This window comes from Pan paniscus, chromosome 7 (assembly GCF_029289425.2).
Source record: "Pan paniscus chromosome 7, NHGRI_mPanPan1-v2.0_pri, whole genome shotgun sequence".
In the NCBI taxonomy this organism is placed as follows: domain Eukaryota; kingdom Metazoa; phylum Chordata; class Mammalia; order Primates; family Hominidae; genus Pan; species Pan paniscus.
This window is the reverse complement of record NC_073256.2, coordinates 68,167,671-68,184,458: the sequence shown is the minus strand read 5'-3', so window position 1 is coordinate 68,184,458 and position 16,788 is coordinate 68,167,671. Positions and strand designations below refer to the sequence as shown.

The 16,788-nt window shown below is 38.5% G+C and overlaps 1 protein-coding gene across 2 annotated transcripts in view; it reads left to right on the top strand.

Moving 5' to 3' along the window:
- ALKAL1 (ALK and LTK ligand 1) overlaps nt 1–15,886 on the top strand; it is a 31,653-nt gene extending 15,767 nt beyond the window's left edge. Inside the window, exons 2-5 of one of the 2 annotated variants that reach the window (XM_003823257.5) lie at nt 7,473–7,526; nt 10,022–10,102; nt 11,416–11,492; nt 15,323–15,886. In XM_003823257.5, coding sequence (XP_003823305.1) covers nt 7,473–7,526; nt 10,022–10,102; nt 11,416–11,480 — 200 coding nt within the window. In that variant the 3' untranslated portion in view covers nt 11,481–11,492; nt 15,323–15,886. Of the gene's footprint in view, nt 1–7,472; nt 7,527–10,021; nt 10,103–11,415; nt 11,497–15,322 lie in introns of both variants that reach the window. The other variant, XM_034966080.3, reaches the window with a different exon arrangement.
- Nucleotides 15,887–16,788: the final 902 nt, after the last annotated feature.

Here is a 16,788-nt window from a genome sequence, read left to right as displayed (position 1 = left end):
ACCTGGGCTCACTGCAACCTCCGCCTCCCTGGTTCCAGTGATTCTCCTGCCTTGGCCTCTTGAGTAGCTGGGATTGCAGGTGTGTGCCACCACGCCTGACTAATTTTTGTATTTTTAGTAGAGATGGGGTTTCACCATGTTGGCCAGGCTGGTCTCGAACTCCTGACCTCAAGTGATCTGCCTGCCTCAGCCTCCCAAAGTGCTGAGATTACAGACATGAGACACCGTGCCCGGCCAATTTAGTATTTTTAAAAAAATATTTCTTGAATATATTTAAAAGTCAACTTTAATATATTTAAAAGGTCATACTAGAGTCGGCCCTTTTTCAATACAACTGGTGTTGTTAATAAGATGACAGCCATGGGAAGATACAGAGACACAGGAGAACTTCATGTTACGATGAAGGCAGAAGTTGAAGTAGATTTTTCTACTATTATATATTTAATATATATACTATATTTAATGTAGTATAGCTTTTTCTGCTATATATTTTACAAATTTGAATTTTTTGTCATATTGAAATTAAATTTGAATTTTTCTCCAAAAACAGTTCTCATCTATAATTCTCTCAGTACTGCTGTAATAAAGGTAATTGTTCTTATTTTTGAAATGGGAACTTGTTATACAATGATTAGATTTATTAGTATTGATTAGTAATGAGATTAGTAGTGTCTTGTCTTTAAAATAAATAACTCAAAGAACTGTACAGCAAACATTTTGATTTAAGTACCTAATGTAATGCTAGATTGAAACATAAAATAATGTTCCATAGTACCTCACAAAGGACTGAGGATCAATTAACAAGGCTTGTCAACAGTAAATCATGTCAGAACAAATTATCTTTATGGAAGATAGTCAAATTATATGCAGGTAGAAGCAAACAGTAAACATTTTCAATTATTTTGTTTTCTGGTTGTACTGCATTATATTTTTTGTTATTTCACAAGATCATGGCTCATTTTTAAGCAAGAATATAAGAATAAGAGATAGTATGCCAACATATATATGTACATATATATGCACATCTATTTCTTTAAAAGATTTTGTAAACTTACAATTGAGGAGGGCTGCAGATGGCAACTGTTTTAGTAAATAAAAACTAGAAACTTTTACAAATTGGATGAATGAGGTAGTCATTTATTCAAATTGTTCCAAGATAATGATCATGCATTACCTAGAGACCTGTTTGATTTTAACCCTCCCAAATAATGTAATCTTTTATATGATTGTAATTATATATCACAGGAATGAAGCATACATTTTATATTATTTTTTAATTGGCAAATAATGGGTACATAGTGATGTTTCAATATATATAATGCACAGTGATCTGACCAGGGTCATTAGCATATCCATCTCAAACAATTATCATTTTTTTGTGTTGGGAACATTCAATATCCTCCTTCTAGCTACTTGAAATTGTACAGTATATTATTGTTTACTGTAGTCATCTTACAGTGCTATAGAACACTAGCACTTCTTCCTCATATCTAGTTGTCATTTGAAGCTTACATTTTATTTTATTTTTTCTTCTTTTTTTTTTTCTTTTGAGACGGAGTCTCGCTCTTGTCGCCCAGGCTGGAGTGCACGATCTCAGCTCACTGTAACCTCTGCCTCCTAGGTTCAAGTGATTCTCCTGCCTCAGCCTCCTGAGTAGCTGGGATTACAGGTGTGTGCCATCATGCCCGGCTAATGTTTTTGTATTTTTAGTAGACACAGAGTTTCACCATGTTGACCAGGCTGGTCTTGAACTCCTGACCTCAGGCGATCCACTGGCCTCGGTCTCCCAAAGTGCCGAGATTACAGGCATAAGCCACTGCACCCGGCGTAAAGTTACATTTCAGACTTGTGCCATCCAACACCACATCCACAAGCCATGAGGCTACTGAGCACTTGACATGTGGCTGGTTCAAACTGAGATGTGCTGAATGTGCAAAATACACCCTGAATTTTGAAAACTTAGTGCAAAAAAAGTAAAGTATCTCATTAGTAATTAATATTGTTGATAACAAGTTGAAATGGTAACACTTTGGCTATACTTAGTTAAAATAAATTATTTTTAATTTTAATTTTAATTTTAGAAATGAGGTCTCACTATGTTGCCTGGGCTGGTCTCAAACTCCTGGGCCCAAGTGATCCTCCAGCCTCATCCTCCCAAAGTGCTGGGATGACAGGCGTGAGCCGCTGTGACTGGCCAAATTATTAAATTAATTCACATGTTTCTTTTTACTTTTTGAATGTGGCTACTAAACATTTAGAATTACATGTGTGGCTCCCATTTATCTCATTGTAGATGCTGCTCTCTTAGAACATTTTCCATCAGAGAGAAATCAACTAGTTTTGTTGTTTGCAGGGAGTTTTCTTTTTACTTAGTTATTTATATTTATTTATTTATTTATTTTGAGATGGAGTCTTGCTCTGTCACCCAGGCTGGAGTGCAGTGGTGCGATCTTGGCTCACTACAACCTCCACCTCACAGGTTCAATTGATTCTCCTGCCTCAGCCTTCCGAGTAGCTGGGATTTCTGGCACACGCTACCACGCTCGGCTAATTTTTTTGTATTTTTAATGGAGATGGGGTTTCGCCATGTTGGTCAGGCTGGTCTCGAACTCCTGACCTCAGGTGATCCACCTGCCTCAGCCTCCCAAAGTGTTGGAATTATGGGCGTGAGCCACCATGCCCGGCCTGGGGTAATTTTCTTATATTCAGTTGTTTATTTAATATTTTGTGGATCAAAAACTACTGCGTGCATCTAGTCACTAAATGCAAATTCATTTTCAATCAGTTTTTATTGAAAAATTAATACAGATTTATATTCAAAAAAGTTAAAAATAATAAAAAGGGTGTGCATGGAAAAATATCTCTTCTCTCCACCCCAGAATTCTGCTCCCTGGTGCCTCCCACCATTTTAATTTGTTTTTACTGCAAATAGGAGTGTGCTGCAGGGCAGGCATTGGCAAACTTTCTTTAGAAAGGGCCACATAGTCAATATTTTGGGCTTTGTGAGTGTTAGAAGCAGATAATCAGTGCTGCAAAGAAAAGTCAGCACAGAGACAAAGGATCTCTCAGCAAGGCAATCTTTACTTTCTGCAGAAAGGGTGCCCCTCACAGATGGAACAATGGCAAGAACACACCTGAACAAAGGAAAAGCAGACGTATTTATCCCTTACGCATTTGGGTTGTCCTTACTGCTGTGTCCTGCATCCATTGGCTGGAGCTGGACCTCACAGTCTTAAACTGATACCCGATTTGCTAATAACCTAAAACTTCCCTAAATAGGTAAGTGCAAGGGAGAACCAAGAAGAAAACGAAGTTGCTTATGAAAGGTTTAAGGAAGCAATAACATTTCCAAATAAGGAAGGGGCATAAGCTGTGAGCTAAGACTTGCCTGGGCCTGTCCAGACATGCCTGAGTAAGCCAAAGCAACTAACTGGGCTAAATTATGAGAACTAATAGTTGATAGGAGGCTTTGGAGTAAGGAGCTATTATTCCTAGTGTCTATTATTTTATTTTTAAAGCAAGACGACCTTTGAAGAGGAACTTTTCTGCTTTCTACAGTGAGCCATAGTATCTCTGCAACAACTACTCAGTTCTGCCCTTGTAGTGAAAAAGCAGCCACTGGCGACCCCTAAACAAATGGATGTGGGCATGTTGCAGCAGAGCTTTATTCACAAACACAGGAGCAAGCTGGATCTGCCTCAGGAGCTGTTGTTTGCTAGCCCCTGCATAGGCCAGTGCTAGTCAATACAGTTACAGTCACGTGCCACAAAAGGACATTTTGTCATCTACAGACTGCATATACCATGGTGGTCCTATAAGATTATAATACTGTATTTTTACTGTTCCTTTTCTATGTATAGATATGTTAAGATTCACAAATACTCACCATGGTGTTACAGCTACCTACAGTATTCAACACAACAGGTTTTGTAGCCTAGGAGCAATAGTCTATACCATATAGCTGAGTGTGCAGGAGACTCTACCACCAAGGTTTATGTAAGTGCACTCTATGATGCTCCCACAATGGAGGAATCTCCTAACGATGCATTTCTCAGAACATATTTCCATCATTAAACAGCACATGACTGTAAACCTTTTAACTTATCTCTCTGCATCTATTCTTTGCCCTCTGTACTGTAAACCAAAAAGTATCTGAGACAGGTCTCAATCAATTTAGAAAGTTTATTTTGTCGAGGTTAAGGATGCACCCATGACACAGCCTCAGGCGGTCCTGCTGACATGTGCTCAAGGTGATTGGGGTACAGCTTGCTTTTATGCATTTTAGGGAGATATGACACATCAATCAATATGTGTAAGATGTACATTGGTTGGGTTCAGTAAGGTAAGACAAGTTGAAGGAGGATGGGGGAGGGGAATCGGGTTTGAGGGGAAAGGGGTGTGTGCAGGGAGGGAGGTGGGTGTGGGGGGGGGTTCCAGGTCAAAAGTAGATAAGAGACAAAAGTTTGCATTCTTTTGATTCTTTGATCAGTCTTCCACTGAATACATAATTTAGTGTGGCTCAGTGAATCTGCATTTTTACATAACAATAGGGCAGAGGAAGCAATCATATGCATTTGTCTCAGGTGAGCCTCAGAGGGATGACTTTGAGTTCTGTCTGTCCTCCATCCACAAAGAATTTTCTTGTGGGCAAATCATGAGGGATGTATGTAGCTTTTTATCTTTGTAACTATATTATTTAGGAATTAATGGGAGGCAGGTTTGCCTGACATAGTTCCCAGCTTGACTTTTCCCTTGGCTTAGTGATTTTGGGGTCCTGAGATTTATTTTCCTTTCACAATACTTAGGCATAATTGTTTTTTATTATTAAAAATAGTTTATGCTGGGCTCAGTGGCTCATGCCTCTAATTCCAACACTTTGGGAGGCTAAGGTGGGAGGATCGCTTGAGCCCAGGTGGTGGAGGCTACAGTGAGCTGTGATCGCACCATTGCACTCCAGCCTGGGCAACAGAGCAAGACCCTGTCTCAAAAAAACAAAATTTATTTATTAAAAAATGTTTGGTGTATATAATTTTGTTTATTTTTATTGTATGTCTTTAGAGTATGCACCATAATTTTTGATATATGTATACAGAGTGCAGTGGTTACTGTGGTCAAGCAAATCATATCCATCATCTCACAGTTGCCCTTTTTTTTTGGTGGTGAGAACTCCTGAACTCTGCTCTCTTAGTCATTATCCCACATACAACCCATCATTATTCCCTGCAGTCCTTCTGCCATGCATTAGACTTCTAGACTTGCTCATCCTACCCATCTGCAGCTTTGTATCCTTTGGCCAATTCTCCCCATTCCCTCCCTCCCTCAACGGTCTTTTGAAAATAGCTTAACCGTACCATTCCTTTGCCTAAAGCCTTTTGACTTCTCATCACCCACAGAATTAAGCACAAAGTTTGTGTACGACTTAACTCTAAAGCCTACCTGCACCTGCAGCCTTGTCTCACCCACCTCTTCTTCAGCAGCTCTGGACATTTCCCCCAATACTTGAACACGCTGCAATCTTCCCCATTCCCATCTCTTCTTACCTTCTTATCTCTGGCTTGTTACTTCGGGTGTCAACTTAAACACCACTTTTCTGTTTCAGCTAAATCAATCTGTTGTACATTCTTGTATTCCTATGTGATGTTTGTGGTTTTGAAGTTAAAATTCAAGTGTATTGAAATTCTGGTTTTCTTGGTGGGCTGTACTGAGTACAAGGAGGCACTGATGTTTCCATTTGAGCGGTAGCAACCCTCTTGGCTTCCTATTCCTTGAACATGTGCCAGGTGCCTCTGCCAGCAAAGCCGGGTTGTACAGGGGGACAAGACCGCATCCCTTTCCTCAGGAAGCCATAATTGTGGGGAAGACAGACACACACGGTGCCCCATCATGCTAACCAGAATGTGACATCTGCTTTGATAGAAGTTATAAAATGTGCTATGGGGTGGAGATGAGGAGGGTAATTTACTTAAAATATGTAATTTTCTACACACCTGAGTGTCATCATTGTCACAGGGTCTAGAGATTAAAATTATACTCTAAAATGCTTTTGGAAATAGAATTATTTATAAAGTCTTTGAGCATGCCTTAGCCACAGTAGATGCTTCTGCTGTACTCAGCTCATTCATTTTTCAGAAAGCACCAGTGTAACTACCTGGCCCAAATATTGACACCACAGAAGCCAATTTGTTGCTTTTGGTTTCTGGGAAGTACAGGGGAAAAGACCTATGTTCGGGCTGGAGCATTATTGAAGAGAAGAGGAAAGGTTTATATGAAGTACTTTCATTTTACTGCTGCTTTGTTTTTCAGGATTAGTTTTAATTGTTTGTAAAGTGCAGGTGTTCATTGTCAAATGGGGGGGAGCTCCGATCTCTCTGCATTCCTGCTGCACCCACACAATCACGCTCTGAACCAGGCCCTGAACTCACATAAGGCTGCCCTGAACTGGGGAGCTCCCTGCACAGGGAAGTGTTCCCACGTCCCTCAGGAGCTCATGGCATGTAAGGAACAGTTAGAATCCCTGCATCTGCATTTACCAAGCCTCAGTCACCACTGCCTTGTCCTGGCGAAGTCACACTCATTACCGTGATGGCTCAGACTCTCCTAGAGGGGGATGACAAACGTTCACTTCCCCATTATATTCTTAAAATGTTGTAAGTTTAAATGTATACCTACCAACAAACCTTGAGGCTCAACTATTTTACTAAAGTTTAAGTTTTCTCTTCCTTTGAAAGAGTTGCACATGCTCCCGATTGTTTGTATAAATTGCATTTTCTGGATGGTGTAGTTTTAGTGAGTAGAAGGTAAAGCCTGAGATACAATTTTATTTTTAAATTTTATTATGTATTAAGCGCAAAACCTTCCAAGTGGGAGAGATCATGACTTATAGTACATTTCTGTTTGTTTGTTCTGGCTACTGGGGAGAAAGACGATTATGGGGAGGAGAAGAGGGGTTAGGAGGCCACTGCCAAGGCACGGTCACAAAAGGACGATGGCTTGGGCCAGACTCATGTTGAGGGAAGGAGAAAGAAGTGAGTGGGTCTGGAATAATTTGTTGGAAGTGAAATACATAAAACTAACTCATGGTTTGGGTGTAGGGGTGAGGGAAAAAGGAAGTCAAGCATAACTTCTTGAGCTGGGGCCTGATCAAGAGTGATGCCACTTCAGTCAGTCTTCAGTGGACTGAGGAACACGGGAGAAACAGGTCTGGGCAGAGGAAAAGGAGACCTTCCATTGCGGCTGTACACTTTTGAGAGATCTGTAAGGTACCCTTCATGCCGTAGAGCAAGTAGTGAGTACACTGCAGTTTTGGAGCCCAGGAAATGGTCAGGGCTGGAGAAACCAGTTTGGGATCAGCTAAATAAACTGTCACAAATCCATGTGTTTAGTGCCTTATTAAGTATTTAGCATATTAAGGATATTTTTAAATGGGAGAAATGCATTCAATAAATTCTGATGGTTTTTTTTTTTCTTTTCAGAAATATTCCCAAGAGACTCTAACTTAAAAGACAAATTCATAAAGCATTTCACAGGTAAGTCCAAAATGTATCAGTGATTCCATTAACGAAATAAAAAGACTGTGTGCAGAATACTATGTCAGGCACTAGGGATATGAAAATAAATGTCTGTAGGGGACTCACGGTCCAGTTGGGGAGATGGACGGATGCTACTAACTTGTGTTAACTGTAATGTAAACCAGCCCTTAATAAGTAATAGAAGTATGAACCACTTTTTAAGCATACACAGGAAGTGAATGAAGTGGCCAAGAACTACCAAGAAAGGCTTGTAGTAGACACAGTATTTAAGGTGGGCTTTAAGGGATGAATAAGGCTTTCCCGTGGTGAGGGAGACCTTCTGTTCAGAAGGAGTGCATTGAGTAAGCCATGAAGACACCGGGTGTGGTTTAGGCAAGGACAGGTGTGCACGGACTGTGAGTGGGCTTAGGTAGGGACGTATTTGGCCCTGGTCAAATATATGGCTGGAAAGGTAGGTTGGAGTCATGTTGTGGATAATCTTAAGTGGCATGCTAGGGAATTCAGACTATGTTCCCCAACCAGGTGGGGGTAGGGAGGGAGGGGGCAATAGAAATTTTTTGAACAGGGAGGGACAGACTTTCATATGCTACATCTTTTAAAAATATATTTATTTATTATTATTATTTTTTTCTGAGACAGAGTTTCGCTCTTGTTGCCCAGGCTGGAGCACAGTGGTGCGATCTCGGCTCACTGCAACCTCCACCTCCCGAGTTCAAGCGATTCTCCTGCCTCAGCCTCCCAAATAGCTGGGATTACAGGCATGCGCCACCACACCTGGCTAATTTTTTGTATTTTTAGTAGAGATGGGGTTTCACCACATTTGCCAGGCTGGTCTCAAACTCCTGGCCTCAAGTGATCCACCTGCTTTGGCTTCCCAAAGTGCTGGGATTACAAGTGTGAGCCACCGCGCCTGGCCAAAAGTTTTTTATTTTTGAGACAGGGTCTGGCTCCATCACTCAGGCTGGAGTTCAGTGGTGAGATCATGGCTCACTGCAGCCTTGAACAAATAGGCTCAAGGGATACTTCCACCTCAGCCTCCGAAGCAGCTGGGACTGCTGTGCCATCACACTCAGTGAATTTTTTATTTTCTTTAGATATGGGGTCTCACTATGTTGCCCAGGTTGGTCTTGAACTCCTGGCTCAAGTGATCCTCCTGCCTTGGCCTCCCAAAGCACTGGGATTATAGTTGTGAGCCACTGCACCAGGCCCACCTGCCACATCTTGAGCACAGATAAATACTGTCCCATGACACTGTTTTGTTCTTCATATCAACTTTGTGAATCATTTGCACATTGTCCTATGTCCCAATTTCTAGCAAATCACTGAATTATTTTAAACAGTACATCCCCATATTTACTATTGGCATTGCCTCTCTGTTCCCAGTCATCCCAGCTACTTTTTTCTTGTTTTACACCTCAGGCCTGTAATGTGGGAAGGATGTGGTTTGCCCACTTAGTCAAGTCCAAGGGCCCTACCTGTTTATTAACGGAAAGGATGGTCCTGAGGATCAAGTGGAGATGCACCTGCAGGGCACAGGGATGTGTGAGGATGTTGAGCCTTTCGAGGCAGTTGTGAGCGACATGACCGTGGACCCCACAAGAAGCAGACTCCAGAGGGAGGGAGGGATGAACATTTTGTTGTTGTTGTTGTTGTATGTGTATTTTTTTTAAGAGATAGGGTCTCACTCTGTTGCTCAGGCTGGAGTGCAGTGGTGCAGTCATAGCTCACTGCAGCCTCCAACTCCTGGGCTCAAGGATCCTCCTGCCTCAGGCTCTAGAGTAACTGAGGTGGGACTACAGGCGTGTGCCGCCATGCCTGGCTCATTTTTCATTTTTATTTTTTGTAGAAACAGGGTCTTGCTATGGTGCTTAGGCTGTTCTTGAACTCCTGGGCTCAAGTGATCCTCCTGCCTTGGCCTCCCAAAGTGCTGGGATTACAGACACGAGCCATCCGGGATGAAAGTTTTTAAATCCAAGGGCCCCACCTTGGATTTAAAGGGAGAGACAAGGGACTTCTCAAGGCCCTGCCTATTTTACAATTATCCTAGACAGTAATAAGGCACAAATTATTATAATTAGAAAATGGAATAAATGTCTTGGCATGTAAACATTAATTGCTATTAAATAAAAACAGAAAGTAGAAACCAAAGATACTTATTGTTTGTACTTCTCGTCCACTCAATTTGCTCACTACAGACTTTTTATTTTCTGTCCAGAGCTTTTGCCTTCTAATTTTTCTAGACAGTTCTCCTAAATGTGAAGGATCCATTATTTGAGATATCGAGAACATGGAATGAATTTAGATTATTTTTCATAGACCACAACTCTACCTCCCACAGAGCCTGGGTAGGGGGAAGAGCTCTCAGGCACGTTCTTTTAAGGGCATGGAAGGATGTAAAGTGCTGTTGTATTATATCCACCCATAAAGTGCTAGGAAATTTGTTTGGAAAACATGCCTATGTTTATAATAAGCATTCTTTTCCTGTGCTCTAGGGCCGGTCACATTTTCGCCAGAATGCAGCAAACATTTCCACCGACTCTATTACAATACCAGGGAGTGCTCAACGCCAGCTTGTAAGTAACTTGGGTGGGTTTTTTTTTAATTATCCAACAATAAATGCGTTTAATTTTAAACTTCAAATGTCTGTGGGTGGGAAGTAGTAGACTAAACATTGAGATTCTATTTATAACACTGATTTAGAACACTGACAGAACCTAAGGTTTGTGTGTACTGTTGCCACTGTAAGGAATGAAACCACATTCTAATTGTGAATCTACTCAAATCTGATAATAGCCAGATTTCCTTAAAGACTAAAGTGTTTGTTAGGATTTAAACATTTTATCATGATTCGAATTCCTTGGCATAAATAGGGTGCTGTCTCAAATAAATGAAAAAAATGAGATGACTGTGAACTCTAAGTAAAAATTTTTTCATAAGTTATTTTAAAGTAAATATTTTTTATATCACATCATTTATATAATGGTGCTGGATTTTTCTGAGTAATGATAGCATGTGAAGGTTGCTATAATGAATTCTTTTGGATACTTAAGTTACTGAAGTTAATAATAATTCTAAACATAATATTTAAGTGCTATCATTTGAAGTGCCAAAATTATGACTATGTGTGGTAACTCAGTTCGCTGTTTTTAAATTCCTTTCTAAGCCTCAACTTTCCTTTTAAAGAACATGAATTCTAAGCATTTGTTTCTTTTTAACTAGATTGCTCATCTTGAGGAATATTCACTTTTACTCAGCATGTTAAGTTGTATTTATTATAATTTTTTTCAAAAACAACTTTTAAACAAAAGGCCAGGAGTGTTGGCTCACGACTGTAATCCCAGCACTTTGGGAGGCCAAGGCAAGCGGATCGCTTGAGCTCAGGCGTTTGAGACCAGCCTTGGCAACATGGTGAAACCCTTTCTCTACCAAAAATACAAAAATTAGCCAGTCTTACAACCCGGCTTCTAAATAAATAAATAAATAAGTAAGTAAATAAATAAATTAAAATTCCAAAATAAAATAAAATAAAACAACTTGTATTAAATGGCTAGAGAAATGTAATCACATTGGATTACAGGCAGAATGACTAATGGTAGCCAAGCATGGTGGAGAAAGCACGTGCTTTGGGATAAAGCTTTTGACTAGTTATGGGGTAATTAATTAACATTTTGAGGCTCTTGTCTCATCTCTAAAGTGAAGATAGGAATAGCACCTTTCCGACTGTGTTATTAAAAGAATTGATGAGAAAATCCATTTTCAGCACTTAACATAGTAGGTATTTATTAAACTGTAGTTATTGTTATATGAATTAGTGACAATAATAACAGGATTTCCCCAACATTTCTAGTAACTCTATATATAATTTACCTTTAAATGTTTTTCCTAGATTACAAAAGATGTGCTAGATTGTTAACAAGATTAGCAGTGAGTCCACTGTGCTCCCAGACCTAGCAAAACTACCCTGTGAGTATGTATTTATTTTTCTTATCCTGTTTAATAGTCTAACTTTATTTTTAAACATTTTTTCCTTTTCTTTTTAGTTGACACATAATGATTGTACATATTTATGGGGTACAGTGTGACATTTTGATACTTGTATGCCTCAAACATTTATTCTTTTTTATATTGTGAGCACTGAAAACCTTCTTTTGCAGCTTTAAAAAAATATACAATGAATTATGGTTAACCAGATTCACCCTACAGTGCTGCAGAGCCCCAGAACCTGTTCCTCATGTCTCACTGTAGTCCATATTCACTAACCAACCTCTCCCCAGCTATGCCTCCCCACTCCTCTTTAGCCTTTTTTTTTTTCGGAGACAGAGTCTCGCTCTGTCGCTAGGCTGGAGTGCAGTGGCGCGATCTCTGCAATCTCCGCCTTCCAGGTTCAAGCGATTCTCCTGCCTCAGCCTCTCAAGTAGCTGGGACTACAGGCACGTGCCACCACGCCCTGCTAATTTTTGTATTTTTAGTAGAGACAGCGTTTACCATGTTGGCCAAGCTGGTCTCAAACTCCTGACCTCAAGTGATCCGCCCGCCTCAGCCTCCCAAACTGCTGGGATTACAAGCGTGAGCCACCGTGCCTGGCTCTCTTTAGTTTCTAATACCCAACATTCTACTCTCTACTTCTATGAGCTTTTTTTTTTTAGCTCCCTCATATGAGCGAGAATATTTATCTTTTCTGTGCCTGACTTACTTCACTTAACATGATGTCCTCCAGCTTCATCCATGCTGCCTAGAATGATAGCATTTCATTCTTTTTATGGCTGAATAGTATTCCATTGTGTATATACACATTTTCTTTATCCATTCATCCATTGATGGACATTTAGTTTGATTGCCTATCCTGGCTATTGTGAATAGTACTGCAGTAAACATGGGGGTGCAGGTATCCCTTTGATATACTGATTTCCTTTCCTTTGGATAAATACCCACTAGTGGGATTTTGGGGTCATATGGTAGTTCCATTTTTAGTTTTGTTTTTGAGAAACTTCCATACTGTTGTTCATAATGGCTGTACTAATTTACATTCCCACCAACAGTATATAAAGGTTCCTTTCTCTCTGCTCCTCACTAGCATTTTTTTTTTGTCTTTTTGACAATAGCCATTCTAACTGGAGTGAGATCATATCTCATCATGGTTATGATTTGCATTTTCCTGATGATTAGTGATGTTTAGCATTTTTTTCATGTATTTGTTAGACTTTTGTATGTCTTCTTTTGAGAAATGTTTATTCAGGTACCTTGCCCTCTTTTAAATCAGATTATCTGTTTTTTGCTGTTTAATTGTTTGTATATTCTGGGTATTAGTCCCTTGTCAGGTGAATGGTTTGCAAATCTTTTCTGTCATTCTACATGTTCTCTCTTCACTCTATTAATAGCCTAATTTTCTTAAGAAAATGTTTGAATAATGTCAGAAGCCAGGAAGCCTATTTTAGCAATACCCATGAACTTAATCTATGGATTTTTCACTAAATGTTAAAACTTGGTCCAAATGAAAAGACCGTTTTAATGAATTAGTTTAAAATATCCTCAACAGTGATTGAATTAAAATAGTTTTTTGACAACCTTACCAGCCCTGAGTGATTTCCAAAAATCTTTCAGCATTTAGTGTTATTTTATGATTATGCAGAAACATTACGCAGATAGACATTAGATTAACAAAAGTACTTACATGTTCTATTTTTTAACTGTCCAAAATAGATAATAAAAAAGAAACCAGGTCTTAAAACTTCGATACAGTTTTGGTACTGTAGGTAGGAAACAGAGAGAAGATATTGTAATAATAAGAGAAAAAGCAAAGAATAAAAAAGATAATGAACATGTAGTTATTTCTTGCTGTAGCCTATTACTTTACAAGAGTGAAATGGTAAGTCAGAATTTTCATTCTGGCTAATTTATCGTAGGAGCCCTTGGGCAATAGAGTATGTGTATGATCCTAAATAAATTGAATGTAAATTGTAACATTTATTTAAAAAAGTAGAATCTATACAAAATACTGAAAGGTACTTATTTCTTTTCAAATATTTCTTTAATCAGTAGTTCTTTCGCAGTGTAGTACCAAGTCAACTTTTTTTGGGTCAGCATTTCAGTACCATGGACAAGTCCTTTTAAGGAAATGGGTTCCTCAGGTTGTGAAGGTGGGAATGAAAGTCAGAGGATGGCTGGGCACGGTGGCTCACGCCTGTAATCCCAGCACTTCGGGACGCCGAGGCTGGTGGATCACTTGAAGTCAGGAGTTCGAGACCAGCTTGGCCAACATGGTGAAACCCTGTCTCTACTAAAAATGCAAAAATTAGCTGGGTGTGGTGGTGCGTGCCTGTAGTCCCAGCTACTCGGGAGGCTGAGGCAGGAGAATCGCTTGAACCCAAGAGGTGGAGATTACAGTGAGCTGAGATTGCAGCACTGCACTCCAGGCTTGGCAACAGAGCAAGACTCTGTCTCAAAAAAAAAAAAAAAAAAGGTCATAAAGGACTTGTAGTCTAAGATTACTCATGAATATCTTGAACTGGCCAGTGTAACTCAATATCAATATATCCCACATAACTGCATGGAGATTTACTTAAACTATCTCACAGTTTTGTTGTGACAATTACTGAGACAATCTTGACCTATTATTGTTGCTATACTTAGTCTTATTTTAAAAGCGATTATTACACATTAATGATAATAATTAGAACTGTTAGTTCTGCATATCTATAGTTGCTAAATTGAAAACAATTTTTTTTAGATTAAGAAAATAAACTAGATTATTTTAGTGGCAAGATACTTAATTCAATTACTCTCAATCTACCTGTCTCAAAGCTTTTTTTTCTTTCTTTCTTTTCTTTCCTTTTTTTTTTTGAGACAGGGTCTTACTCTGTTGCCCAGGCTGGAGTGCAGTGGCTTGATCACAGCTCGGTGTAGCCTCAACCTCCCAGGGTCCAGTGATCCTCCCACCTCAGCCTCTCAAGTAGCTGAGACTACAGGCTCATGCTGCCATGCTCATCTAATTTTTTTTTTTTTTGGTGGCAACAGAGTCCCACTGTGTTGCCCAGGCTGGTCTTGAGCTCTTGGGCTCAAGTGATCCTCCCATCTTGGCTGCACAAAGTTTTGGAATTTTACACATGAGCCATGGTGCCTGGCCTCAACTCTTTTGAACAATGCAAAACATGAATCAAGATAATTCACTTGGTTATTGAAATGACCTAAACCAAGTTATGTTTATCTCTTTCTTTGTTTTTAATATATTCCATGTAAATGAGTAAATTTACCTAAAGTCCTCAAACAACACAATACTGGAAAAGTTTTCCCAAACAAGTACTGTGTTATAATTTAAGATAATGTACACAAATTTACATTCTCCTGGGCTAGATCGTAGAAGACAGAGCTGATAAACATGACTTTTAAAAATTATAGATTTTAGAGACTTAGTGATTTCTCTCTATAGGAGTTATCTGTGATAGTATCTGTTTTGAATTATTTATTTAATAAGGTTTACAATCAATACTACAGATTAATAAATGTTAGGGATATTTAATGAGTTGTTTACAAGATGTCAAGTTCTTTTCTGTTTTGGTATGTCTAGATATCATAAATCTTTAAGGGAAAAATCAATAATTAAAGTCTCTAAAAGTACTGATCAACCTTCCTGCCCCTCTGCACACACATTAGTCTGCAATCTCAGGATTTGACTGTAAATTAGGAGTCCACAGATTCTTTAAGCAAAATAAAATAAAACTGTTGAAACTGTACATATTTATAAGTATTCTAAAAACCAGGTCATAAATGATATGGCTCTTCTTTTCCCCCCACAGACATTTCCTAAGAATGTACATCTAATTTGAAGAAAAAGTGCCTCAAATCATGCAAAATGTAAAAAAAGATGAAATTTATATTTTTATGGATATTAAGATGAGTAAAATAAGAGACTTCCCAGAAATAACTGGTTAGCTGTTTCCTGTCATAGAATGGAGTCTTTCTTGCTTTATCTTTTTGTGTATACAGTAATTTATAATTTTGTAAAATAGAGTTTGAATCGCATATTGAAAATTAGATATTAAAAATTGTGTGATTGTATTTTATTTTTACTAGATATATTATTTTCTTTATATGGTTAACATTCTAATTAAACATTTAATTGTGTAAATTATATCTGTGAGTGCCAGTGAGAAATAATGATTTTTTTGTATATGACTGTTAGTATATATTTGTCAAATCATCGTGTACCAAGTTAAATTTTATAATTCTTATTTAATATTTAAATACATTTCTTTAGAACTTGTTGTCTTCACTTGCATTAATTTGAACTGTGAATTTTATTAAAGTTGAAATATGAAAAAGTGTGTTGTTTCCTTTGAATTAAGGATGTTTGTAATAGAGGTTATGCTTTTGAAGTGTGATTACTATATAGGTATAGGTATATGTGTATAAATATGTATTGTTTGAATTGATAATTAGAATCCTGAGACAATTTCTGCCTTTTAAAGTTAGAACATCTGGTATTGCTCTCTTAAATACAAAGAAGTCCAGTTGTTCTTGGACTGGCGAGCTGTACATCAAGGAGTGAGAAGAATGTATGGGTGGCCTGAATGCTCTGTTTAGAATGTAGCAGAATACTCTGATGCATCCAGGAAGTTTCATTTAAAAACAACAGTGAAAAAAAATCGTGACCCTACAACAAAACAATGGAGAACCTCCATCCCTTTAATTAGTAGACAAATCATGAGTTGCTTAACAATACCTAAACAGTGCAGTCATTGACTTTGTATCACTTGCCAACTGCTTGTGTTGGTGTCATGAAGACATATGTATCTCTGTGCCATATGGAAGCCATCACTTCAATTATGCAGTGCTTTTGGTCTCTTGCATAACTTCCAGACACTGTTTCATGTCTCTTTGTGTATGTATACATACATTGTCCTTTGTTCCTCAGAAAACCAAGGGAAAAAAATGCCCCTTGGCTTCAGGAATATTATGAAGCTCTATTCTCGATTTTTGGTTTCACTTATTTTGGTCTATGAGCAAAGATTTACAAATAATTACATTAAAAAAATCTGAGGTGGAGGAGAAAATACTGCAGTAATGCTATGTAATAATGAAAAAAGACTACTTTTTAGTTAATTGTACTTATAATAATTGTAATTCTGTATCTGGGAAAATGAAGTAGTTTTTGATTATAAGTATCTGGGGAGCTGAGGGCTATTTTTATAAAGTGAAGAGGCTGTTGAATGATGATATAAAAGAACTTACTGGTGAGACATATTTGGCTGAAATACAAAAA